At 64.6% G+C, this 26,310-nt stretch overlaps 1 protein-coding gene across 2 annotated transcripts in view; it reads left to right on the top strand.

The window, feature by feature from the left end:
- The window catches only part of Tbcd (tubulin folding cofactor D), a 129,240-nt gene that overhangs the window by 102,566 nt on the left and 364 nt on the right, over positions 1–26,310 (top strand). Inside the window, exons 18-38 of one of the 2 annotated variants that reach the window (XM_047542920.1) lie at positions 1,253–1,333; positions 2,480–2,553; positions 3,389–3,506; positions 4,925–4,985; positions 6,006–6,028; positions 7,165–7,196; positions 11,552–11,614; positions 12,240–12,316; positions 13,341–13,422; positions 13,877–13,995; positions 15,025–15,116; positions 15,645–15,785; positions 17,997–18,080; positions 18,431–18,589; positions 18,654–18,792; positions 19,920–20,041; positions 20,977–21,054; positions 21,876–21,965; positions 22,366–22,453; positions 23,233–23,342; positions 24,305–24,389. In XM_047542920.1, the coding sequence (XP_047398876.1) occupies positions 1,253–1,333; positions 2,480–2,553; positions 3,389–3,506; positions 4,925–4,985; positions 6,006–6,028; positions 7,165–7,196; positions 11,552–11,614; positions 12,240–12,316; positions 13,341–13,422; positions 13,877–13,995; positions 15,025–15,116; positions 15,645–15,785; positions 17,997–18,080; positions 18,431–18,589; positions 18,654–18,792; positions 19,920–20,041; positions 20,977–21,054; positions 21,876–21,965; positions 22,366–22,453; positions 23,233–23,342; positions 24,305–24,389 (1,918 nt within the window). Of the gene's footprint in view, positions 1–1,252; positions 1,334–2,479; positions 2,554–3,388; positions 3,507–4,924; positions 4,986–6,005; positions 6,029–7,164; positions 7,197–11,551; positions 11,615–12,239; positions 12,317–13,340; positions 13,423–13,876; positions 13,996–15,024; positions 15,117–15,644; positions 15,786–17,996; positions 18,081–18,430; positions 18,590–18,653; positions 18,793–19,919; positions 20,042–20,976; positions 21,055–21,875; positions 21,966–22,279; positions 22,454–23,232; positions 23,343–24,304; positions 24,390–26,310 lie in introns of those variants that run through there. The other variant, XR_007107588.1, reaches the window with a different exon arrangement.

The following is a 26,310-nucleotide window of genomic DNA, read 5'->3' as shown; positions in this document are numbered from 1 at the left end:
ATTCTGGGGATTGGACCTGGGGTGTTCTACTGCTGAGCTACATCGTCCTTAGCACTGTTCATTTTTCACTTTGAGACAGGGCCTCACCAAGTTGCTGAGGCTCCCACCTTCCAGCCCCAGCCTCCTGAGTCCCTAGGACTAGAGGCGTGTGCCCCTGTGCCCGACTGCTCGCTTTCTTCCTTGTGGCTCTGGGTTTGGAGGCTGATCAGAAGAGCCCCCGCTTGGAGGCGATCTGAGTGGCCCTGTGCTGTTGCCGAGAGGTGTGGCCTCGTGCGCTCCTGCCTTCCTTGCTCCTCAGTGGGGCCAGGGCTCGAGCATGCCAGCAGGCGCCCCAGCACCCCGCAGCCCAGGCACCGCCGCTCCCACCAGCCTGTGAGGTGACAGCCACCCTCCAGGGAGCGTGCGACAAGTGCAGTCGGAAGGAGCGTGCTTGCTGGTGTCCTGATTCTTCTGCTCAGCACAGTGGCCTGGGCTCTGCCGAGTCTGCACACCGCAGGTCCCCCTGACAGTGCCGCTGGCGAGGAGGTGACGCCGTTTCCAAGTTCCGACTGTCCCACGTGGCTCTCGACAGTGGCCCTGTGGTTCTTTCCCAGCGGGAGCATCTGAGGCCTGGTCTCTGCTGCTCCTTGGTGTCTGTCTGTCTTTGGAGGGTCCCTGTCTGGCCCGTGTGGAGGCCACTTCTCCTGCCTGCCTGCTCGGCCTCGTCGGCTCCCAGGGTCGAGGCTGGCCCTGCGCCTGGTCTCGCTCTCTGTGCTCTGGCACAGCCCTCTGCACTTCCCTCCTGCCTGTGGCTCGCCCCTGCCCTTCCTGACGCGCACGGTGTCGGTCCTGAAGGGTGACTGACACACGTCTTGTGCGGCGTGCAACTGTGGTGTGGGGTAGCCAGGCACCCTGGGCGATCTGGGCACCATGGTGAGCGCGCGGCAGCCCAGGAGCCCCGGCACGCGCTCCAGGAAGGTCTGTGTGTGCGTGGCGTGCCGCGGGAAGGGTGGGGTCCAAGGACTCACGGCGCCCGGCTTGGCTCTCAGGCCCCTGTGGTCCTGTTGGGACTCGTGCTGGCGGCTGAGGGGGAGCCGCATTCTTCGTGGCCCCTGGCTGACACGTGCATACTCTGGATGTGTGCTCTCCCTTCTCTGGGCTGCTGCTAGGCGGGAGGCTGGGCTTTGAAAGCCAGTGCTGGTTTGCATCCTCGTGAGCCGTGGGTGAGACTCTGGCTCCTGCATCCTCATCACCCTTCTCTTGTCTCTTTCAGTGTGTTTATTGCTGGCTTTCCCGAGTACACGCAGCCAATGATAGACCACCTGGTCGCCATGAAGATCTGCCACTGGGATGGGTATGTTCTTCCCTGTTGTGGTGAGCGGTTGGGCTTGGGAGGCGTGAGGGCCTGCTCCTCGTAGACACCCTGACTTAAAGCAGGCCTGGGAAGGGAGACGGACTGCAGTCCCCATGCCCGGTGCTGGGTCACGGCTGTGCTCTGGCTCAGGTGTGTCCCTGGGGAGCGGGTTCCTGTGACAGGGTAGCCTCCTGGGGCCAAGCACCCTTGTCCCCCGCATCCCACCTGCTCTGCCTCTCTGGGTGGCTCCTGCTTGGTCTCTGGAAAGCCCAGCAGGCAAGAGCGGCTGTTTTTGTGGTTACAGTAGCAGCCGCAGGCGTCTCTCTGTCCCGGGGGAGAGTCGTGTGTGCTTGGAGCACGGCACAGCATTAGTGCTGTGGTCACCAGCTCAGGGCTTCTCAGGGGAGGTGCAGCCCTGGGCCCAGGCACAGCACTGTCGGGGACGCAAGCAGCTTCTCCATGGGTCTGTCGGCAGCCTTCCGAGGGCGTCGGAAGTACTCACTGCTGGCTGCCGCTGCTGGTGCGGTCATGTTGCATGGCTGCACACAGCCTGGGTGGACCCAGCCCGAGGTCCCCTCCTCCCACCCTCCCTCGTGGGCTCCAGGCGGCAGACGGTTGCAGGAACTCCCGTGCGGGGAGCTGAGGCCCTGCCCGCTGTCGGGTGGAGCTTAGGTTCATTGTCCAGTTGCAGGAGTTCTGCAGCGGCGAGAGTGCGGGACCAGAGGCAGCGTGACGGTCACTTCAGTGGCTCCTCACGTTGTTCTCAGCTTGGGTTCCCCGCAGGGCGTCCCGGTGGGTGGGTCCCCTCGTGAGGCACCTGCACACCTGCCGTGCTTTGTCACCTTTGGTCTCGCTGTCCCTCAGTTTCAGAGTGTGCTTGGATGCCCAGCCTGTGAGCACGCAGGCTGCTGCGTGGAGGGCAGTCAGTCCCTCTCCCACACACCTGGCTGTTGGTCCACGGGAGCAGCTGGACCGGGCAGGGCTGCTGGCTGTGGGTGGTGTCTCTCAGCAGGGGCAGCCCTGCCCTGTGGGCCAAGTGGCTGTCCACACCGCCTGCTAGAGCCTGGGTGCTCCCACTGCTTGGCTGCCACGGGCGGTGGGTGCAGGCGTCTCTCCTGACAGGACGTTTCTCCCCTCCCTGCCCAGGGACATCAGAGAGCTGTCAGCGAAGGCACTGCACAACCTGGCCCAACTGGCGCCCGAGTACAGCGCCACTCAGGGTGCGTGTGCTCCACGGTGGGAGGACCGCCTCCTCTCCTCGCTTGCCGAGAGGCGTGGAGAACCGTGTGGGTCCATGGAGGAAGAGTGGGGCGGCTGGGCGCGTCTGCCAGGAGCACAGCTGTGCCGCCCGCAGTGTGACCCGGGCCACGTGCGGCTGGGCCCGCCCTGCCGGAGGCTCTTGGAGGCCCACTGGTGGCGCTTCCCTGGGCAGAGGGTCCTGGGGCTTTTCCTTGCTCCCACTGGCACTTGTCCCGGTGACCACGTTGGAGGTCAGGGTGACTCTCGACTGGGAGTTACGTCTCACGAGGGCCGAACACTGCAGGGCCTGCTGGTCCTGGGGACGTGCTTGTCACGACACGGTAGCTAGACCTGGTGTCGGAGTTGATGTGGGCCTCCCACCCCACCCCACCACTCCTGGGCGAGGGGCTTGGCTTCCTCCCGTGGCGGGCCGACCTGCAGAGAAGCCCTGCCACCCCCCTGGCCGTGGTGGAGGCTCTGTGCTCACCGTGGAAGGGAGGGAACACCAGCAGAGCCGTGGGCGCCCTGCTGGCTGCTGAGCCTCGGCCTCCAGCCTCACCTGCCCGACAGAGCCCTGCCACCTCCCAGCCAGTTGCGGACAGGAAGCTCCAGCAGGGCCCCCGCCCATCCTGACCCTTCCCTTCCATGTCACATCCGGGTGGGACATGCGGCCACATCACCCTGTGAACCCAGGAGGGTGCCCTGCCCAGAGGCTGCCCCTTCTGCGTGGCCTGCGCCATCCGTCACCACAGCAGCCCTGCGGGGACCTGAGGGGACGGTTCTCCTCTGACGACCTTCCTGCCGCCCGTCTCCCAGTGCTCCCGGCCCTGCTGTCGATGGCGCTGAGCTCAGACCTGCACACGCGGCATGGAGCCATTCTCTCCTGCGCGGAGATCACCTACGCCCTGTTCAAGCTGGCGGCACAGAGGGACAGGTAGGGATGTGGCCTGTGCGTGGCTGTGGTCACGGTGGCCCAGGTGGGGAGCAGCGCTTTCGCTCTACTGGGACAGTTGGGGTCCTCAGGTTCCCACATTCTGTTTTGGGGGCTGTCAGTGTCTGCAGCCACCCACCCTTCTGACCAGGCCCAGAAGCCACCAGGGTCCCAGCGCCAGCCAGGTGATGGGGCACACAGCTCTCCAGGTGGCCGTAGCTCAGCTCCTGTGTTGTTCTGCTCTTTTCCTTTGGGGCAGGTACTACAGGTTGAACCCAGGGCGGGGTTACCACTGAGCCACGTCCCCAGCACCCCCTCTGCTTTTTTTTTTTTTTTTTTGAGGCAGGATCTCACTAAGTTGTGGAAGCTGGCCTTGAACTTGGGATCCTCCTGCCTCAGCCTCCTGAGTTGCTAGGATTCCCATGTTCTGTTTTCTCATTTGTTTCACTTTTGATTATCCCTTTTAATAATCTGTGGTCCTCAAGAATATGCTCTGAAAGTTCCCCTGGAAGTTTTTCCAGTTGATTACCTTCAAAGGAATAACAGTGGGAGGTGAGGGGCATGTGGACGTGGCCCCCGGAGCAGCTCTTCTCAGAAGTGAAACCCAGGCACAGGTGATGCCCACCTGTGACCTGGCTCACACTCGGCTCTGAGAACACTGTCCCTTCACTTGCTTAGGTGATTCCCTGGGCAGGCCAGTAGTGGATGCAGACGTGGACCCCACTCCTCACCCACTGGCCAGGAGGGGGCTTTGGTTGTCCTGCTGCAGGTCCAGGGCTCCCAACTCCGAGTGCTGGAGTGGTCCTGGTGTGGCAGACCTTGAGCCCTGGTGGCGGGAAGAGGCGCAGGGCAAAGCCAGGCTGCTCCTGCTTGGAGGGCACAGGGCCTGTGCCACCCACAGCAGCACATCTGAGCCACACAGGCGGGTGAGGTCCCGGGGAAGGGCACGGGCGTTCGCTGGGCCTGGCTGTGTGGGCACCAGCCTGGCCAGGGCAGACAGGTGCTCCTGCATGCTCTGCACGTGCACCACGGCACCCTTGAGCGTGGGGCCTGGGGAGCCCTGCTGGACTCCCAAGCTCCCGGAGGCCAGCAAGGGCCAGCCTTGCCAGTGGCCCTCCTGAGACCACAGGGCTGCCTGCAGGTTCTCCACCCTGCCCATTCTCTTTCCTCCAGGGTGGTCACATGGCAGTGGGACCTGGCTCTAAGTGTGCTCCTTCTGTCCAGGTGCAGGGTGCTGAGTCCTCTGCTAACTGGTGTGCCTTGGGGCATGCAGGGAGCCTGCCTGACCACCACCTGTCTGGCAAGAGGGTTGCCCTGCGAACCTGCAGGGCCGGTGGGGCCTGTGCAAGAAGGCCAACTCTCAGCCCACCTGGGCTCGGGCTTGGTCCTGTGGACTCAGCACTGTGTTTGACCTTCTGCAGGCCTGTCACAGACTACCTGGAGGAGAAGGTGGTGCAGGGCCTCAGGCAGATTCACCAGCAGGTTTGTGTGGCCCCCAAGTGTGCCCCTGGCTGAAACCCGAGCAGTGGGGGTGGGTGGTACCGTGGGTGGGTTCTGTCCCTGCCTCAGCTGGAGGCCATTCCCCGGGGTTCTGGGAAGGGATGTGGGTGCTGTTCCCTGCCCTGCTCTTGTGGCCAGAGGTGGTCAGGGGTTGCGCGGTGCCCTCGGTTGGGTAGGGCTAGGTCGGTTTCTGCCCCTGCCCTGTCATGGTGTCCCTGTGTCCTGGGCGAGGTGGGGGCACCTGTAGCTCAGAGGCCTCGGTTTTTACCCGTGCTTTTCGAACTTGCTGCAGTTGAATCCAGAATTTTGACCACACATTTCTCTGGGGAGAACGTGTGCTCCTGAGAGGCCAAGCAGGAGCTGCAGGAGTCCTGGTGCTCAGGACCCCACGTTGCCCCAAGGGCTTCTGGTTCCACGTGGAGTTTGCTGCTCTCAGGACCCCCAGCTTGTGGAACAGGGGTCTTTGGTTCTGGACCCTTCCTGTTCTTGCCCCTGGCTTGCATTTCTCACTGAGGGAAGCCTGGCACACTTGTCCAGCCCTGGCCACACCAGAGCTGGCCCAGCACAGCAGCTGAGGAGCAGAGGTGCCAGCCTGAGCTGGGCTCCCCGTCCTGGGAGTGTGGATCGTAATGGGACCTCCTGTTTCTGTGACGGCTGATGCCTTTTAGTGTGGCGGAGCTGCTCGCACGGTAGAACACGGGGTCGGCTTCGGCTGAGTGGTAGCTCGTGTTCTTCAGTGCTTTCAGGCTTCTTTGGAGACAAGCGGCCGCGTCCCAGGGGCCCCATGAGTTCCTGCCTGAGTGGCTCCCAGGGGAGGTTAGCTGTCTGGCCGTCCCCTGGGTGGCCGTGCCCTTCCCTGTCCTCTCTGGCCCTCAGCCTCCCTTCTGAGGCAGCCCACAAGGAGCACTGTGAGGCCCTGAGCCAGCGCCTGCCCCAGCTCTGCTCCGGCGCGGCCCTGGTGGGTGCTGCTTCTCAGAGCCGCCTTCCGTCTTCTCTCCACAGCTCTGTGAGCGGCAGCTGTACAGGTAGGCTCACGTGGCGCCTCTGCCAGCAGCTCTGCGCTCGGGGCGCTGCCTGGCCCAGGGGCGGTGGGTTCCTGGCTGCAGATGCACAGCAGGCTCTCCGGCTCCTCTCCTCGTGCGCGGCAGGCCCCCAGGCCCCGGCCTCCTGGTTCTCGTACGGATGGGCCCCCGTGACGCGGAGCTGGTGCTGCCCTTGGTGCCCCTGGCTGCTGAGCTGTGGTGTCGGCCCTCTCCAGCTCGTGACTTCCCTTGACGTGCCTGGGTGACCACCTGGCGTGGCCTCGCTCGGACGGCCTTCTGTGGAGAGCTGCGCCCTCCACCTAGGCTCTGTTCAGACCTCAGTTCAGGCAGTCATTTCTGCTTCTGTGTGGAACTGTCCGCCCTTACCGTGTTCTGGACCTGAGCTTGGGGGCAGGCATAGCGCCTGCCGTGTCCCCTTCGCGGCTCCTTTTGTTTTCTGCGTGGCCATTGGTGCTTCTTGTGTGGGTGTTGAGCGCTGTGCTGTTCTGTGCTCGTGAAGTCCGGGGCCTCCCTTCTAACCTTCAGCTTCCCCGTAGCTTTCCAGTCCTCCGGGATCCGGAAGGGAGGCCGTGGGTGCCCACCCTCCAGGGCCTCGGGTCCTCCCACACTCCATCCTTGGAGCCCTCGGAACTGGCTCCCATCTAACCCTTTGCTTACAGCCTGTCTTTCCGGTGAGGTCTTTTGGAACCTCGTTCACCCCTGCCGGTGTCCAGGTCTGCCCGAGCCTGCCCGGGTCCTGGCCTGTGCTGCGCCTGCCAGTCCCAGTGCTGCTCTGCCTTGTGTGCTGGTGCCAGCTGCAGTGCACCACTCCTGTGCTCTGTGGCGGAGTTAGGCTCGCATGTGACCTGGAGTTGACAGTGCTTGGCCTGCCCCGTGTGGCCACGGGAAGTGGTAGCCTGGGAAGTCCCACGGCGTCCCATGGAAGCGCAGTCAGAACAGCCCAGCCCTCAGGGGAGGCCCTGGAAGACCGCCTGGACCATTTCATTTCCTTCTTAGCGGGGGGTTTGTTCTTCAGTAACGCATTAGACCAGTTAGTGTTTGCGTGTACTTGGCGCCTGCCGAGGGTGTTCCGCGTTCCTGCAGGAAGAGTCTAACCGAGTGTTCTGCTTGACTTCCAGGGGTCTGGGAGGAGAGCTCATGAGGCAAGCAGGTAGGTGTGAGGACAGAGGCTGCAGCCCCCAACCTGTGGAGAGGGATGTCCGTGGCCCTCACCCGCTCCTTGGGCAGTTCGTCCTGCTGAGCCCTTCAGTGGCACGGGTGCTGGGCGGCTTGCTTGGGTTGGTCCCCTGCTCTTATTGCCTGGCACACTGGTGGCAGGTGCTGCCCAGCTTCCCCGAGCTGCCCCCAGCCCGGCTCACTCCTGGCTCGGGTGGTGCTGACTGGTGGCGGTTGCCGTGGAGGGGATGTGGGAGCTGGGGCTGGGTCTTGGGGACGTCAGTGGCCGTCTTCTCCTTGGTACGGTATTAATTTGAGTGTAGTGTAGAGCAGAGCATGACTCTTTAGACCACGTTTGAATGTCTGCAGGGAGCTCATGGGACACAGCACGGGACCATCTGTATTTCCTGAAGCCCAGGTGCTTGCTGGCTCACCCGGGCATGCTTCTGGTGCTGCTCCCCAGTGCCCCGTCCACCTGGTCACTGAGGTGCATGGGGAGCCACTGGGTGGGGCTGGTGAGCAGGTGCAGGCGTCCCAGGTGTGGCCCATGTTGGGATGGTCTGAACCCTAAGTGCCATCCTTGATCTACCTGCACTCCTGGATGGTGGCCCCGAGTGGACTCTGGCCCACTGCAGCCTGCAGTGGCCACTCAGTGGCTAGGTGGAGGGATTTGTGTTCTGTAGGCAGAAGGTGGGGCTGCTCACCTGTGCAGGCTGCGTTCCCATGCAGAGCCGCTTGGGTCCTGTTTGCAGCAGTGGTGAATGGGCATAGGCATGGCACCCTCAGCCCTGTGGGAACTGGGACCAGAGTGGGGCGCGGGTCCCAGACCCGAGCTGAACAGCTGAGATCCCAGGAGCAGTCTGGAAGGTGGTGCCTTTGACGGGAACGTGACCAGTGCCGTGCCATGTGCTTACCATGGCTGCCCACGGGAGCTGAGGCTGCTCAGTCTTCAAGCAGAGGCACACAAGGCCTGTGGGGTGACATGCACGCCCACTGCTCTGGGCAGAGTGGGGAGGAAGCTGCTTGCCCGGGAGAACCCCCTGCAGCCTGGGTCCTGTGGGCACCCTGCACTGCGACTCCTCAGGAGGCCGAGGGGGAGCTGGCGTGGACAGAGTGAGGAGGGAGGCTGGCTCCGCGACGTGTGGAAGGCCTGGCCTGCCCTGGGCGCTGTGCAGGCACAGACCAAGAGCCCTGTGGGTGGGAGGGAGGACCTCAGGAGGTGGCAGGAGAAGAGACCAGCGGAGACGAAGCTTCCCGAGACCAGAGTCTGTTTCTGACCTGCTTCTGGGATCCTCAAGCCCAGACGAGGTGGCTCTGTGCCTGCCAGGGGTCAGTGTAGTTGAATAGCGAGCTGTTTTGTCCTGGCACAGCTGTGACTGAGGCGGGGTGTTGAGTAGCAGCCTGACTGGGTCCCTGGAAGGGTCCGCAGGGCTGTTCCTGGTGGCATCGTGCTGGGGGCTGCCGGTGGGGTGGCTGTGCCACACCAGGACAGGCCGTGCCAGCCCTCCTTGCCACGGACGGGTTGCTGGGGAAGTTGAGCAGGACTGGCCCAGCCTGTGCCAGCTGAGGGCCACTGGGGAAGGCCTTGCCTCCTCCTACCTGCCCGGGACGCCTGCTCCTCCCCACAGTGCCAGCTCCACTGCGTGGGCTTGACGGGCGTCACGAAAGACGTCTGAGCTGACGCGTGACTTGTGCAGTGCGGGCTCTGCGGATCGGTGTGCCCCGGCCCTTTCCCAGCCTCCATCTGTGAACACAGCTGAACTCAGGGGTTCAGGTGGGCCAGCTGCTCCGAGGTCCACTCTGGCCCATGCCTGTGGCCCCCAGAGGCAGTCCATGATGTCACATGGCCTCCACGGCCTGCATGCCATCCGAGGTCCTTCACATGAGAAGGCTCGGGGACACCTGATGCCGCGGGGGTCTCCACCTGCCGTGGGGACACCTCTGACATCCCTGCGTTTCCTGCGGTCACCGTTTGCCGTGACCCATGGGACCATCGTGAGCTTAGAGGAGGAAACGCGCCCTGGTCAGGAGGCCACTCTCAACAGGGCGCTGGCCCTTTTGTTGGCCAGTGGGAGGTCTGCCCTCTGGAGAGTCAGGATCCTGATGGACGGAGGCCTGCTTGCTCTTACACGCCCTGGCTGCCTCTGGCGTCCTCTGGAGAGCGTCCTAGGGGAGTGGCGGGACGTGGGCTTCGGCGGCGTCTCCTCGAGCAGCCCCAAGGCATGCTGGCCGCCTCTCCCACTCCTGCTGTGAGCGTGGCCCTTGTCTCTGGAAGGACACTGACCACCTCCAGCTTTGGCTGTTACGAGGCCACTTGTGAGCTTGGGGACAGGTGCCTGAGAGGCGGAGCCGGCCGTCTCCCAAGGTGGCCGCACCACGGCGGCGTGATGCCAGCCCTTCTCGCGGGACGCTTCGGTCGCATTTCCCACCCTCTTAAGCTGCACCTGAAGTTCATAGGTAGAGCGGATCTCCAAGAAGGTTAGGAGGAGCGGGCCTGTGTTTTCTACTCCGAAAGCCCGTCGTCAGACCTGTGCTTGGAGCAGCCTGGTTGTAGGTGCAAGGAGGCAGTGCGGTGGACTCCGTGGGGGGCGGCAGTGAAGTGACTCGCAGGGGGTGCACGGTCCTGAGGGAGGTACTCCTGGTCAGGAGGGAGTCTCAGCATAAAGTAGGTGCGTGGGTCAGCAGAGCACAAGTGGCCATACCCAGTGCACAGGCACGACCCGGGCTGCTCCTCCACGTCGACATGCTCATGACGTTATCCTCTGCTCCCCGTTGACACGCTCTGCTGGCCCCTGGCGGTGACGTTCTCTGTTCTGTAGAGTGAAGGCGCCCCAGGAGAGCTGCCAGGCAGCCGTGTCCTAGCGTGTACACGTGAAGGGTGTGGCTGGGCCCGTGTGGCCACACGGAGGGGAGGCTGACCCTGCTCTTGGAGAAGCCTGGGTCGGTGCTGAGTGCACTGTGGGGCCTGTCCGCCACGTCCCAGCCGGGCCCGGGAGCCTGGTCCTGTGAGCGACACCAGGGTCCCTGAGCTTTCCTCTCTGTCTGTGGTTCTGGGAGCAGAAAAGCAGGGAGGAGTGATCCGCGGCTGGGCGGCGCACAGGGAGGGGCTGGCGGGGTGGGAGTGGGGCGTGGGGTGTGTGCTGCCCAGCCGCCAGCAGGCGGTCAGCAGCTTCCTCTGAGGCCCAGGTGGACTCCTGGGGCTCCCGCCTCCACCGGCACCTTCAGTTACTTCCCACGGTCGCTCCCAGCCTGCGACTCCTGCTGAGTGTGGTAGACCCTGCTTCACATCCGTGCGGCAGGGCTCAGGCGGCAGGGCTTCTGCTCCTGGAAGTGTCCGAGCCTGGCACTGCGGGGTGCCCCCGTCTCAGCCTCACTGTGCCTCTGCAGCCCCCGTTGCTCACCATCCCCGTGAGCCCAGGTGCTCTCCTTTGCCTCTGCCGTGGAGTGTGCGCCTCTACAGGAGCACTTCCTCTCTCTTTGGAGGTGGTCCTCGCTCAGGGGTGTCAGGTGCCTGGCGGGGCTGCAGTCACTGCTGATGGTCTTGCTCACCTGAGTCCTCTGAACTGCCTGTCCACCTTAGGTCTCGTCCTGGGAATCCACTTCAGGTGCAGAACGGCTGCTGCCTGCGTCTGGGGTGTGGGGCGGGGTTCCCAGTGCACATGTTGCTTCCCTGGGAATCCTGGGCTTTTGTGCCCAACTGCCCAGCACTAGATGTTGCTGGAACCTCCTGGGGGCCAGCCTGCAGGGCCAGCGGGTGGGGAGCCGTGTGCTCCGCAGCGACGAGGTGGGGCAGCGGGGCTGAGGGTGTGGGTGGTGGTGCAGCTCCGTGCTCCCAGCGGGTGGGGAGCCGTGTGCTCAGCAGCGACGAGGTGGGGCAGTGGGGCTGAGGGTGTGGGTGGTGGTGCAGCTCCGTGCTCCCAGCGGGTGGGGAGCCGTGTGCTCCGCAGTGACGAGGTGGGGCAGCGGGGCTGAGGGTGTGGGTGGTGGTGCAGCTCCGTGCTCCCAGCGGGTGGGGAGCCGTGTGCTCAGCATTGACGAGGTGGGGCAGCGGGGCTGAGGGTGTGGGTGGTGGTGCAGCTCCGTGCTCCCAGCGGGTGGGGAGCCGTGTGCTCCGCAGCGACGAGGTGGGGCAGCGGGGCTGAGGGTGTGGGTGGTGGTGCAGCTCCGTGCTCCCAGCGGGTGGGGAGCCATGTGCTCAGCAGTGACGAGGTGGGGCAGCGGGGCTGAGGGTGTGGGTGGTGGTGCAGCTCCGTGCTCCCAGCGGGTGGGGAGCCGTGTGCTCAGCAGTGACGAGGTGGGGCAGTGGGGCTGAGGGTGTGGGTGGTGGTGCAGCTCTGTGCTCCTTCCTAGTGTGCGTCTTGGTGGAGAAGCTATCACTTTCCAGAATGCCCTTCAGAGGTGACTCTGTGGTCGGTGAGTACATTTCTTCTCAACATCAGGCGTGAGAGCGCTTTCTTCATGGCTGCTTCCGACCGCACAGTGAGGTGGAGCTGGGACAGATGTCGCGGGCTCCAGGGGCAAGGTTCCTGATTTGGAATACCTGCCTTGAACTCATTGCCAGTTCTGCCATCCCCGCAGACTGGAGGGCCCACCAGCTCCCTCCTTGGCGCTCCTGGCTCTGGCCCTGGCTGGCAGGCAGGCCGGTCAGTCCTCTCCCCAGGGCCTGCTTCTGCTCTCCAGCCTGCAGCTCTCCTTCTGGCTGAGTGGAGTAAGCTCTGCTGCCTACCCACTCACTGGGTATAGCTGGGTTGAGTACTTGGGTTTGTATTGAGGGGATGTTCCTTGAGGAAGAGGAAAGGACCTGAAGCCACCAGTGTGATCGGAGTGCAAAGTGCCTGTAGCCCAGTTGGTGGGGGCAGGGACTCGCAGGTGGAGGCCCCGTCCCTGCGGCCTCGGGCAGGCCCCTCTGCAGCCGGGGTTGCTTCAGGTGTCTCGGGCTCCTCCCAGAGGCCCTGCCGCCCAGGGACTTGACTCGTGGGTGTTGCTGCTCACGGGTGGGCTCTTGGGACTTGGGCCACCAGCATCTTTGCTTCGACAGGTGACTGGCAGTGGCTGATCGACGACACCCTGAGGAGTCTTCATCTTGTTTCCAGCCACGCCAGGCAGCAGATCAAGGTACACTGGTAGGCCTCTGTGTCGCTCTGCGGCACGAGCTGTTGCCTGCAGGCTGTCTTGTGAGGGGCGTGGGACCTGTTACTCCCTGTGTGGTTTACAGGCAGGACATACAGCGTGACCATGGGCCATCAGAAGGTCATTTTTCTTGCTGTTTCTATCCCCGTTGATGACACTCACCTTCAGAACGTTGCTCTCGGATTGACAGTAACCGCTTGGGTGAATCCTGCCTCTTGGTGGGCTGTGAAGTGCAGGTGTGGAGACTCCGTTCATGACACTCACATTCAGATCAGGACCCCAGTGCAGAGCCGGAGGGTTTTGTGGCGAGTGACTGTGTGCCCGCCTGTGTCCTGGGTTAGCTCTTGTCACAGAGGGTGGGCGTGGGCTGCCGCACCGCCCCGTGTCTGGCATCGCTGGCAGGATGTACCTCGGCTTCCTCTTTCTCCGTGACGACTGTCACTCTGCAGGGTCGAGCAGTCTTGCTGCTGGAGCGTGCGCCTTTGAGGGTGCTTCAGGGTTTTCTCGTACAAAGCCTGTAACTGGTTCACCCAGCGGGGATCGCGTGCCAGGTGGCCTCTGTGGTGCTCCGTGGCTCTGCGCCCCGCCTGTGCTCAGGGTGGCTCCACCTCGTCCTGCACAGCAGGTCCCGGGGGCCATGGTGCTGGTTCCTGAGGGGCTGACACAGCACGGCTGTGTCCTGCCCGGAACCGCCTCCTGTTCTGTGCCCTTGGACCTGGCTGTCCTGTAAGCGAGGCTGTGTGTAGCAGGGCCACACGCCATTCATGCCTGTGTCACTGCTGCTGGGAGGGAAAATGGCTCCATTGTTGACGAGCCGTGGAGACGGTGGACTCACTCGTGGAGGAAGCAGCGCATCCTCCATCCGGTCAGGGCAGAGAATCGCTGACCGTCGAGCAGCCGGCTGCACAGCAGCCAGGTGCTGTGGTGCTCTTTGCACAGCCCTGACCTGGAGCCTGTGGCGAGGGCTGGTCTGGTGGGGCTCTGTGCACTCAGCCCTCCTCTGTTCCAGGACGCTGCGGTCGCGGCCCTGGCTGCTCTCTGCTGTGAATACTACGTGCAGGAGCCAGGGGAGGCCCGTCCTGCAGCTCAGGGTGAGTGGGCTGCAGTGCCAGCCTCTGGCAGGACACACCGGGCAGAGCTCCCTCCCCTCCGCACCCCGCTGTCACATCCTGTCCCTCGCAGAGGTGCGTCCATGCTTGGTCCTCCCATCGGGCAGCTTCTGTGGTCTCCCAGCCCGCCCACCTGGGGTCTCCAGGATGGTGCCCGGGAGCCTTGGTGTGCGACTGGGAGCTGCGCTTGCTCCCGGGCTCTGGCGGAACCAGCGCACCTGTGAGGGGCGTCCTTCCCACAGTGGCCTTTATGTTCCTAGTAAATGAAAACCGAGCCTTAGGGCTGCATGGGCCATGCTCACTGCCCTCCTGACCAGCTTCCTGTCACCAGTGGCCTCGGGTGCTCTCGAGCCTTGAGGCCAGCAGTGGGCCCACCCCACGTCTCACTCCACACACACCAGCCCGGAGCTCACTCCCTCCTGTGTTCCTTCTGCAGAGGAGCTGATCCCACGGTACCTGGCTGAGCTGCGGAGCCCTGAGGAGATGGCCCGCTGTGGCTTCTCCTCAGCCCTGGGTGCCCTTCCGGGCTTCCTCCTGAGAGGCCGGCTGCAGCAGGTGCATTGAGCAGACGGAGCAGAGGGGTGGGGACATTCTGGGTTTGCTGCCAGGGGCAGCTGGTGGTGGTGGCTTCACGTGTCTGGCTGCCCCAGCAGATGGGCTTGGAGCCCTGCCCTCACCTGAGCCCCTGTCCCCCTCTGGTCACAGTGGGGCGGTGTCTGGGCAGCACAAGTGGCTCGTGGGTGCTTTGCTTCCTTTTGGGATCTTATCTCACCTCAGGGTGGTGGCAGCCTGTGCCGGGTGGAGGGCCGAGCTCTGCCGGCGCCTCAGCCGCTCCCAGGACCCCCAGCCTGAGCGCTGCTTCCCTAGGGGAAGCCTCAGGCAGAAAGGCCCAGGCTTATCCCATCCCTGCCCTGGGGCCGCTGCCAGGCCCTCGCCCCAGCCTCCCTGCAGGCCGTCCCTCCTCAGTGTCCTCATCCCTAACCCTCCTGTGGACATATTGTCCCTCCCAACGCCCTGACCCATCCTCGGGTCCCTGGGAGGGTCTGAGCGTGGAAGCACATCCAGCCAGTTCCTGGAGCCCTGAGTCCTGCCTGCCCCAGTAGCTGCAGCCTCCAAACCTCTTGTGCTTCCTCCCCAGCTCAAACACCAGACTGGTCCTGTACCCCTGCCAGGTGTCCCTGCTGCCCACCACCCCTAGCCTGGCCACGCTCCCTCCTGCATATTCTGGGGCCCAAGCTCCAGTTGGCCTCTCCACGACTAGACTCTCACCCAGGGTTTATCTGAAACAGATGCGAAGCAGTTGTTAGACTTGAACTGGCACCTAAGAGGGTCAGCCATTAGGAGCCAGCGGCTGCACCTGTCTGTCCCAGGTCTGAGCAACAGAGAGCACACCAGGCCAGGGAGGCCCTGCAACTGCCAGGGTCAGGGCTTGGCTGGGGAGACCTGGGGGCACCCTCGTGTCCTCCCTGAGCTGCACTGAGAGGGCCGGGGCTGCCAGCCGCGCGGGAGGCGGGTCCACTGCGGCCACAACTGCGCCTGCCCTGGAAGCCCTTGCGTTGCGACTGAGGCTTCTCTTGTTCTCAGGTGCTCACAGGCCTGACAGCAGTCACCCGATCCTCTCCCAAGGATGTGAGCTTTGCCGAGGCCCGGAGGGACGGCTTGAAGGCCATTGCCAGGTCAGCCGCGGGTAGCAGCTGGGTGGGCTTGCTGGGGGCCTCAGCCTGCTCAGGTTGCTTCCCCTCGGTGTTCCAGGTTCTTCCCTTGCAGGGCACATTTCCAGCTCTGGGGGCCGGGACAGTCGTGTGCTGCCACAGCCACAGTGACCACTGAGCTGTCCTGCAGTTGGCCTCCATCTGGGAGCTGGGGAGTGGGGCCCAGTCCAGCGTCAGTGACCCAATTGCGGCCCTCTGCGCTATGGGGCACTCGCCTGGTACATGCCAGTCCTGGGTCACCCCCAGCACAGAGAGCCTCAGGAGGGGAGGGGTGGGAACAGCTCTGCTCAGGGAGCCTGCCTGCCCTCTGTCCCCCATGCGGGGACCCGTGCCCCCACAAGTGCCCACAACAGCTCTGCCCCTGTGCCAGGGTGGACGGTCGGGGGGTGGCAGTACAGCCTCACAGCTGAGTGCCGTGTCTCCCCTGGCGGGACTGAGCCTGGCGCCCTGCTCAGGCTCGCGTCAGCTCACGGCGGCTGGTCTCCATTTCAGGGTTTGCCAGACCGTGGGTGTCAAAGCAGAGGGGCCCCCGGACGACGCTGTGTGCGCAGAGAACGTCGCGCAGGTGTACGCCGCGCTGCTGGACTGCATGGGCGACTACACCACAGACAGCCGGGGGGACGTGGGGTCCTGGTAAGGGCAGTGCCCGGTCCTTGCTGCTGACCCTGGGCAGTAGTGCTTGGCCTCAGCTTTCGCACGTCCCCTGCCTGCCTGTCTCGTGGGCTCACTGAGCCCGTGCTCTGCCCTGGGCGTCTGGTGCTCCCCGAGGACGTTCGCCTCGGCCTCGCTCCTGGCTGGGGGTGCTGGGAGGGGACGCTGTGCGGCCTCGGGAGGAGCCTGTCCTTGGCTCCTGGCCGGCGGCGGGACTCGGAGTGAGGACCCCGGCCCTGGGGGAAGCTCCCACGGGGCGACGCCGTCACTTGCAGACCTGTGCTCCTGTCAGTCCTGCTGCCCCTGCGCGTCCGCAGCCGCCTGTGTGGCGGGCGTCTACTCTTGGTGAGCCGAGAGGCGCTGGCCGGCGGCTGCTCTCCCGGAGCCGTGAGGGTGCTCCTCCGTCGGGTGCCAGGGGTAGCAGTTGGCTTTGGTCCCCGCCTGGCACCTGCGAGGGCTGTGGCCTTCTTTTGCCCACAGCCTCCCTCACTTGCCCTGGGCTTGGGCAGGTCCTGGAGCCCTGCTCACTGACCAGGTGTCCCCCCACCCTGTGGATCCAGCTGGGAGCCTAATCCATGGTCTGTCAGGCTGCGTCATCACCGGTCAGCTCCTAAGTGGGGTCGCCCCTGCTGTCTGCTTGCTGGTGACTCCTGCCTCCTGAGCACCTCTCCTACCCGGGTGACGTGCTGGGTGCTGCTGCCGGGCGCCTCCGCAGAGTCGTGGGGCGTGAGCCCTCTTGTATGTGCACAGGGTCTTCCTTCACTGGCCTCCGAAGGAGCTTGGGTCCTCCCCAGAACCAGAGGACGGGAGGCTGGTGAGGTCCTCCGGGTACAGCTGCGGTGTGGCAGCTGCGGGCAGCAGGGCGGACAGGTGCCTTTGCACTTGTGGGATGTCCTGGCCGTCTGACCCCTGCTGGGCATTTCCTCCAGTGAGGAGGGGCCTGCCGCTGGCTCTTGGCGTGGCTGTGTCAGTGTCCTGGTGGCTGTGTGTTCTGTGGGGACCTGGCTGCGTGGGCTGCATGCAGAAGTGTGGACTCTGCTCCCATAGAAGGTGGCCCTGGTCATGGCAGACAGGGTGGCTTCTTGCACAGACCTGGGCTCTTCTCTGAGGCCCCTCCACTCTGTGACCCTGTTGACCAGGCCCCTCTCCACTGTGTGACCAAGAAGAAGGTGGTCACCTTCCAGCAGAGCAGGAAGGATGGCGGCCCCCTTCCTCTGAGCCTGCCCTGCCACTATGGCGTGGCCTCAGAGGGGTGGGCCTCTACTCTGCGCCTGCTGGTTCTGGGCCTGTAGGGCGCGAGCCCCTCCCTACTTCTCCCTGTCACACACTCGCCCAGCGAGCTCTTCAGGCCCGTGTCTGCCGCACCGTCCGTGTCTTCAGGGGTCTCTGATGCTCTCATCCCGTCTTTCTCACTTGGCAGTTGTTTTTAAAGTATTCCTCATCGGTTTCAACAGAGTCCTGCAGGCCGAGGGCTCGGTCACGGGGCTTTCTCCTGTCAGGCTGCGGTGAGCTGTGGACTCCGGGCTCTCGCTGCCCTTGCTCCCTGTCGCAGCCTGGGATGCCCTGTGGCCTTCACGCAGGTCCCTGCCTGGGGCCCTGGGGCTCGGCCAGGCCTTACTCCCAGGCACCGCCCTGTAGACACATCCTCCAGGCCTCACTGGGCCTTGCGGCTCAGGGTGGGAGGTGGTGTGGAGGAGCATGAGGGTCAGCCCTGCCCTGTGTCCCCCAGCATTGCTGCAGAGCCTCCCTGTCCCAGCCCACTCTGTCCCTCACACCTCCAGCAAACATGGGCTGATGGGAACCGCTGCTCAGTGGACAAAAGGTCCTGATATTGGGGAAGTGACCGTCGCTCGGTTTGTGGTGAGAGCAGTCCGCCGGCCCCTCTGCAGGGGTGTGCTTGCAGCAGGTCGGCGGCTGCCGCCCTGCAGGGAGTGTCCCGTCTGTCTCTTGTTCACCTGTGAGAGGGAGCCCCTCTTGTGGCGCTGCTTGCCTGGAAGCAGGTGCTCGTAGTCTCTGAAACTCACCTTGGAGCCTGGCCCACGTGGGGCTGGCGGGCCTCACGCGTGCGTCCGTGTTTCTGAGAGCCTTTTTCAGGAGGAGCCTCTGTGGCCACGTGTGAGGTTTGGTGAGTGCAGCTGGTGCAGCCTGGGCAGGAGCCCAGTCCCACCTGACTTTCCTGTCTTTGTCCTGCAGGGTCCGTGAGGCCGCCATGACCAGCCTGATGGACCTGACGCTTCTTCTGGCGCAAACCCAGCCCATGCTGATTGACGCCTATGTGTGAGTGGCTCGGGCAGCTCAGACCTCCTCTCGGGTCCTGTCCAGACTCCCATGGCTCGTGTCCAGGGCCCCTTCTGCCCAGCGCCCCCAGGACAAAGCCCTGCCTCCTGAGCTGAGGCCCTGTCACTCAGACCCTGGCCCAGGGAACCCTGGCGGGGGGTGGGCTATACGGCCCTTCGTCCTGCCCATGCCCACCCTCTTCGCCCACTGTCCAGCCCGTGGTCCCCTTTTGCTCCTTCCATCCCCTGGGTGTCTGCGTGCCCCATGGTGGCCCCTGCGGTGTTCAGGGAGGTGCGTCCGCCCACCTGCAGTGGCCGTGTGGCTGCGCTGACAGGGCCCTGGGTTGGCAGGTGCGAGCGCCTCATGTGCTGCGTGGCCCAGCAGGCCAGTGAGAAGATCGACCGGTTCCGCGCCCACGCCTGCCGTGTGCTGGTGACGCTCCTGCACTTCGACAGCCCTCCGGTCCCCCACGTGCCTCACCGAGAAGAACTGGAAAGGCTGCTCCCCAGGTAGTGCAGGGCGCAGCCCCCGCGGGCCCCCGCGGCCCGGCCTCGAGCAGCTGCTCTCCTGCAGGTCTGACGTGGCGTCCGTGAACTGGAGCGCGGCCTCCCAGGCCTTCCCTCGCGTCACCCAGCTGCTGGGCCTGCCCACCTACCGCTACCACGTCCTGCTGGGGCTGGCCGTGTCTGTGGGAGGACTGACGGAGTCCACGGTGAGCGGCAGGGACGTGGCTCCTGTGGGACCCCGGCTGGCGCTTCCTTCTCTGCTGCTGGCTCGCTCGGGACTGTGTGCTTGTGCCAGCGACCAGCTCTGTCCTGGGAGGCCTGTGGCCATGGCCGCAGGGCAGATCCTGGAGAACGTCCCCACCTGGCGAAGGGGCGTGGCGCCGAGTGGAAGTGGGCAGGCTGCCGCCACCTCCAGCGTGGCCTGGGCTGCTATCCCATGGCTCTGCCACGGCTGCCTGGGTGCCTTAGTGGCCTCCGGTGGCCTTGGCTGACCTGGGCGCTTCTTTAAAACACGGGCCTCGGGGTATCCTCTAAACCAGTGCCCGAGCTCTCCTCTCGCGCATAGCTGGGGCTCCTTCCCGCGCAAGGGGCTGCTGGTCTCTCTACCCTCCCTGGAAGGGGCTTCTGCCCCTCGGACATGCCCACATGCAGCTGCCCCACCGAGGGGGTTTTAAAGCCAGTTCCAGAAACTGAGTCACCGCGTGAGACGCTTGCACCTCCCAGGCCCACAGAGCACTGCTGCAACACTGTGGTCACACCGTGGGCAATCTGGCCAGCGCCCCAGCGTCCACACTCCGCGTTGGCTGGGGACCCCTGTGTTCAGTGGGTCACACACATGCTGCTGCTTGTCCTGTGGTGTGTCCCCTGCTAGGTGTGACTGCAGCCTCATCTCCCTGGGGTGACACGTCCCCACGTGCTGTCCACCACACCAGAGGGCCCACTGGTGACCCTGCGTGTCCTCACCCTCCTGCCTTCTCGGTGGCCTTGGAGCTGAGCTGGCATGTGGCCGTGCTCTTGCCATCCCATCTGCTCCACTCGGGACAGTTCCAGTTGCCCCGGGTCCACCTCCGGGGCCTGCATCTGATCCCCACATGTGGTGGCCTGGGCTCGCGGAGCAGGCGCTGGGAGCGCAAGGGCGTCAGGGCGGCTGTGCCGCGCCACCACAGGTGTCCCGGACGTGTGCGTGGGCAGTGCGTGCCCAGGGCCGTGGCTAGGACCTTCCTGTCTCGGGCAGTCGCCCCTGCTGGTGGGCGGCGTGCCTTTTGCTGCTGTGCGGCCAGCCTGGCAGAGGGCGGACCTGGCCGTGCAGTCCCGACCCCTGTCCGCCTTGCAGGTCAGGCATTCCACGCAGAGCCTGTTAGAGCACCTGAAGGGGATTCAGAAGGACCCGCAGGCCCTGTGGAGCTTCAGCGAGACGCTCCTGCAGGTCTTTGAGGATAATCTCCTGAATGACCGGTGAGTGGCACCCTGTCCACCCTGCTTCCACAAGGCCGGGGCCTCCCGGGCCCACCTGGGCTCCCAGCCCCAGCCCCAGCCCCACACTTCGGGTGGGGATGTGGCCATTTTTGTGTGCACTGGAAGCAAAGGTAACTTAAACAAAGCGCCGAGTGACACACCCGGGTGCTCCCGCGACAGCTCCCCACCGTCGGGAGCCCCAGCGAGAGCTGACTTTCTCCTGCAAGCTCCTGGGCCTGGCTTTCTGGCAGTGGCCTTTCAGGCGAGGGGAGGGAACGCTCTGTGCCTATGGCAGCCTCTAGGCCTAACCCACAGATGCTGCAGTCAGCCTCCCTGCCTCCTGTTTGTGGATGGCCCTGTTGAGGTGTGAGGTGCAGGAGGTGACCAGCCATGGCTGCGGAGCCCCCTCCCCAGGTTTTCCTGCCCTGCTGCCCCCAGGCCCCAGGACCTGCAGGCACGGAAGCTTGGCTCGTGCTTTGTGTTGTTTCAGTGGAGGCAGGCGGCAGGTCCTCCGGGCCTGCCTCTGGTCAGTGTTACGTGGGTCTTGCCGAGGCACCTGTGTGTCCAGGAAGCCCTGGAGTCACGTTTACCCCCGGTCCGTTTGGAGCCAGTTTTGCACCTGGGGCAGTGTGTGGATGGTGCCCACTTGGATCTTGCCCCGGACGCCTTGGGAAGCCTGGTGCTGTGTTGCTCTGCCCCTGGCCAGCCGAGCCGTCTGCTCGCTTGGCTGCTGTGTCCTTCGGGAGGAGCAGCTGCATCTTTCCTTTCTGTGCCTGGTGGCGCCTGTGTCTCCCCACAAATCTCACATGGCCTGTGGGTTTCTGGGGTGTGGCTCAGCATTTCGATGGCGGTGCTGCGTCCTGACAGGGCGCCTTGTCTGCAGTACCTGCCTGGGCCCCAGCAGGCCATGCCTGGCAGCTGTCCTCTCCCCACAGGGTGTCCGTGTCGCTGCTGAAGATGCTGGACCAGGTGCTGGCCAATGGGTGCTTCGACATCTTCACCGCAGAGGAGAAGTGAGCACTGCCTGTCGGGGCTCCCAAGCTTCCGCCACCATTGCACCTGTGCTTCCTGCTCAGCCTCAAGAGCAGCCGGGGTCACAGGCCGCCACTGGCCCTGGGGGCTCAGGATCCGGGAGTCACCTTCCAGGGTGATGAGGGTCAGCCCTGTGCAGACTGGACGCGGTCAGCAAGCGTGGGGCAGGCAGGGCTGGCCCTGGTTTTGCCTCACTGCACACGGTTGTGGGATGGCACGTGCGAGGGGACTTGGGGGTGGCGGCAGCTTCGTGCCCTCCACTGCCCTTCCTGGGTCAGAAGACTGCACAGCAGGGTGGCCCAGGATCTTGGACCCCAGGCAGATGCTGGGCCACGGGGCTCGTCAGACCCAGACGAGGGGATGCAGAGGCAGAGCCCCACGGGAAGCCCCAGCAGGAGCCTGTGAGCTGGGCCAGGGATCTCGGCTCCCAGCACGAGAGCTTGAGTGAGCTGAGGCAGTGTCGGAGGGAGCGGTCAGGGGATGGGTGTGCTGCTCACAGGGCCAGCAGTCTTCCTGGGCCAGGCTGACCCTGAAGTGCAATGGCCTTGAGCCGGGCTCGTGGGGTACTGCTTGGGCCTCCCTCTGCCAGGGTCACCCTGACAGCCTTGCTCTGTGCTGGTGCCTGGGCTGGGTCTGCCACTGCGGCGGCCACGGGGTCGCTAATCACAGGAACACCGGGTGGCAGCGGTTTGCAGGGCTGGGGCGTCCCCAGCCGTCACCTGGGAGTGAGGGCCGGCTGCCCCGGCTCCGAGGCTGCCCCGTGCGGCTCTGCTCCGGGTCCGAGCAGCCTGTTTCCTCCCAGCCACCCCTTCTGCGTGAAATTGCTGGCGCTCTGTAAGGAAGAGATAAAGAAGTCGAAGGACGTGCAGAAGCTTCTGTCCAGCATCGCAGTGTGAGTCCGCGGGTCTGGCCGGGACGGCCGCGGAGGGCGGGGGCTGCAGGTGGAGAGGGTCGTGCTGACGGCCCCACCGTCCAGGCCTGGGCTCAGGCGTCCTGAGCAGGCTGCCTGTGGTGTGGTCAGCCGTGGCAGTCACGGGGTCCTGCCATTGCAGGCCAGCTGCCCTGCCCCCACGGCCCCACAGGTGGCCCCCTGCGGGGAGCGTGAGGCCAGCCCGGCTCCCGACAGCTTGGAGGTTCCGGGGCCTGGACCTGTAGGGCCAGGTGGGCGCTGAGGGCTGGGGCATCATGGTGGTGTCGCCTGTCCAGCACCTGCCCTCCCAGTGTGGCATGCTGGCAGCCTGTGCCACGCTGCTCCCCAAGGGCACCACAGCCTCTGCCCACCCGGCTCACAGGCTCTGCGGGCTGGTGCCGTTCTGCGGCGACGTGAGGAAGAAGGTGCTCCTGCAGCTGTTCCTCCTCCTGGGCCACCCGTTCCCCGTGGTGAGTGTTGCCTGTGGGCCAGACCCGCATCCTGGGGATGAGTACCGGCTCTGGCTGCAGAGGACTTAGAATGGAGCCAGTGCTGGCTGTGGCTCTGAGCCCAGGGAGGCAGGAGGCTAAGGGAGGAGGATCTGCCGTTTAAGGCCAACCTGGGCTATAGCAAGACCCTGTCTCAAAAAGGGGGCTGGAGATGTGGCCCCAGTGGTAGAGCACTTGCCTACCACGCTCAAGGCCCTGGGTCCACCGCAGCACCACAGGAAAAGGAAATGCAAAACAGGAAAGTGGCGTGGACCAGGGCAGGGAGGAGGGACCCGGAAAGGAATCTGGCTGGGCCTTTGTACACACGTAAGAACGTGCTATGGGGACGCTAATTAAAAAAAAATCTAAATATACTGCAGAGAGGTCAGAGGAGCCGGAGGGAGAAGTGGGGAGGCTGGGCCAAGTCGGTGTGGATCAGCTCCCTGCCTCTTGTGATTCTGTCTAAACGTGTCCTGCGCACAGCTGGGCTGGGGCTCCGTGGTAGAGCACAAGAAAGGCATTGTGTCCACCCGTGACTAAAACAGTGAAAAAAAGAATTCTGAAAATGAGGAAGTGGTGCTGATTGCTGGGTGGGCGGAGCTGAGGCCCCTGGGCTGGAGAGGTGGGCAGGATGCCCCTGCGCCAGGCCCGGCCCCGGGCCTCCGGTGGCTGGGCTCCACGTGCCGTGTGCACCAGGGTCGGCTCCCCTGCCCCTCGGGTCGCGGTGGTGCCTTCTCCTGCTGACGCACACAGTCCCGCAGATCCGGAAGGCCACGGCCCGCCAGGTCTACGAGGTGGTGCTCACCTACACCGACGTGGTGGCCGGGGACGTCCTGGACGAGGTCATGGCTGTGCTCAGTGACACGGCCTGGTGAGTGCTGGCCTGGCCCGCTGCCCCCCTCCTGCCCCACGTCCCTCAGGCCACCGCGCCCCAGCTCCGGCACGCTCCTGGGACCTCAGGTGGGAGCGGGTCACCGAGCATCTTTCCCCCCACCTGTGCTCCCTCCTGAGGCAGGGAGTCGCTGCGGCCTTCCTTGAGGGAGGCTGGCAGATTCTCTGCCCGTGCTGGGCCCTGCTGGGCACCGCTGCCGCACCTCCCGTGTGCCTGTGTGGGGCACTGGGCGGGGACAGTGCCTCCCCACCCCACGCTGGGGACCAAACAGCCTGGGGGGCGCTGGTGTTGGCCACGCGGCTGCAGCTGACAGCAACCTCAGTGGCCTCAGCACCCACCACGGCTCCTCGGGGCCACAGACCGCCTTCAGGTTTGGCAGGACAGTCCCCATGGACACGCCTCAGGTCAGAGGGGCAGGGTCAGGGTGCAGCTCCGCAGTAGAGACCTTGCTGTTTCTGACTTCCTAAAAACACCAAGGCACGTTCCGTGTCAAAATCTTAAGCAGCTTGAGGAAGGACAGGATGGAGTGGCCAGGGCCCACCCCATCCCAGGTCCAGGGGAGAGCTTCCAGAGGATTTAAAGTAACTCACTTTAGCAAGGAGAAAACACCCGACGTTTCTCCAGAGCTGAATGTAATGTTTACTCTCAGTTAAAGCAGTGAACAGCAGATTCAACAGCCCCGGGGACAGAACCCCTGTCCCCAGCCCGCCCCATGTGACCCTGGTGTGGGCGGCAGGCCGCCTGTAGCTGGGCAGAACTTGCTCACGTGGGTGTCTCTTCTGCCCTCCTCTGAAGCCAGGATTCCCGGAATGTCTGTTTTCGGGGTGGGTGTCTTTTCCTAATCTCCACTCAGTGCAGGGTGGATGGGTTTGCAGAGACCTGAAGGCTGGTGTGGACCTGCGTGTCCGTGCTCAGGGCTCAGGGCTGCCTTTCCTCTGTAGGGACGCAGCGCTCCCAGTGGTGAGAGAGCAGCGGAATCGCCTGTGTGACCTCCTTGGCGTGCCCAGACCCCAGCTGGTCCCCAAGGTGAGCCCTCGCTCGCCTCCCCATCACCCCAGGGATGCAGCACCGTGCTCCCCGCCACCCTGAGCCTGGAATCCGGGGTTTTCAAGTCTTTCAGTCAGGGTCAGCTTGCCTTGGTGGTGTGTCCACACGGCCTGCCCTGCCTGGTCCCGCTGGACTTGCCTGTGTTCTGGTGCAGTTTGGAGCGGCACAGGCCTGCTGTGGTGGTGCCAGGTCTCAGGACTCTCCTCTCACAGAGCCTTCCATGGTGGTGGTGGGCCTTGGCTCCAGTGGCTGCCTCCCTGGGCCCCTCCTGGGTCTACACCCCAGGCCACACACCCTTGCTCCTGCTTGCTGCTCTCCACGACCCTGCTGTGGTGCTGCCTCCCAGGCTCTGCTCCCTGTTGGGGGGCACAGGAGGTTCCAGGATGCCTGGGATCGAAAGTTGGAGACCAGTGTGGGCAACGTGGCAAGACCCTGTCTCAAAATAAAACAAAAAGGCAGAGGATGTGGCTCAGGTGGTGGAGCACCCCTGGGTTCAGGCCCAGTACCAGAAAAGCCCTGTCCCAGCCGCAGGGCCAGCTGCCACCCTGGCCTCCAGCCTGTCTCGCCCTTGCTGGGCGTGTCCTGGCCCGGCCCGCTGTTCCTCCTGCTCTTGGATCTCTGCTTGGGAGGCTCCTCCCCAGTGTGTGCCCGCTGGTGGTTTTCACCCTGGCACCTCCTGCTTCGGAGTCCCCTGCTGGCTGCCGTTCTCCCTCCTGCCCGGGGCTTGTGCCGGGCCCGGCATCCTGTGGTCGGGCCTGTTCGCTCTGCTCGCCCCGTCGGCTTCCTCTGAGCAGACCCGAACCGCTGGCCCCGTCTGCTCTGTGGCCGTCCTGTGCTGTTTGCTCCACTCTTGACCTCGGGCTCCGCGGGCTCTGTGGACTGTCCCTCCCTGCCGGAGCCCAGGGGCAGCTCTTGCAGACCTTCATGATACCAACCTGGTGGCTCCCGTAAGGAGCAAGGGTGGGGCCCCGAGGCTGTGGCCAGTCCTCACCTGCTGCGCACACCTGACCTGTCAGAGGCCAGTCTCGGCCGTGCTCTGTGCCCCTCACGGAGGCTTCAGGTGGTGACTTCAGGTCTGTGACAGCCTGAACCCAGGGACGAGTTTTCAGCCGAGCGGCTTTCCTTGGGCAGATGGACGAGACCTCGGAGCTGGGCCTGTCCGCATGCCGCCTTGGGCTTTTGTTGTCTGCCGTGGCCGAGCAGCTCTCGCAGGCCGCGCCTTCAGTTTTGTCAGCCTGCGTGTGTTTCAAGACCGTGACCAGGGGTGTCGCTGCTTGGACCTCGACTGGGGAGGCCACTTCACCCGGTCGGCGCAGCTGCGCTGCCTCTCCAGTCCAGCTGAGGTGTAGCAGCCGGCTGTCGGCCCACCTTCTTGGTGTCCATTTGGCCTTCGAGTTGACGTTCGCTTTGCCTGCGGTTCCTGTGCTGACCTGCACGTTCTCCACTCCCCTGTGGTCAGCCTGGAGGCTGCTTTCCCGACCCCTCGCAGTCTGAAGGGTCATGGCATTGGCCTGGTGCCACCTGACGCATCTCGCGGCTTTTCTGGACACAGGTCTCCAACTGCACAGGCCCTGCTGGGTGTCGGCTGCCTGGCTGCCTGGCCCTCGGCCCTCCCAGCCTCCCTGCTGCCTCCTCAACGGCCTGTTCCTCCCACTGCACTGGTGCTGTGTTCTCCTGGGGACACGTGTGCCCAGGGTCTTCTTCCTCCCCTTCCTTCCTCGCTGGGAACCCGTGCGGGAGCACACGCAGGCGCACCTGCTGCACAGCCTGGCCCTGAGTGGGCCTCGCGCGCACTCAGCTGGTGCTGTGGCTGGTGCCTCCTGTGTGCCAAGGCTGAGGCCAGCGCCAGCCCTGTGTGTCAATGTGCCCTGCCGGTCCCCTTGGGAACGTGTCCGCCTGG

This window comes from Sciurus carolinensis, chromosome 3 (assembly GCF_902686445.1).
Source record: "Sciurus carolinensis chromosome 3, mSciCar1.2, whole genome shotgun sequence".
NCBI lineage: Eukaryota > Metazoa > Chordata > Mammalia > Rodentia > Sciuridae > Sciurus > Sciurus carolinensis.
This window is presented reverse-complemented; position numbering and strand designations above follow the sequence as displayed.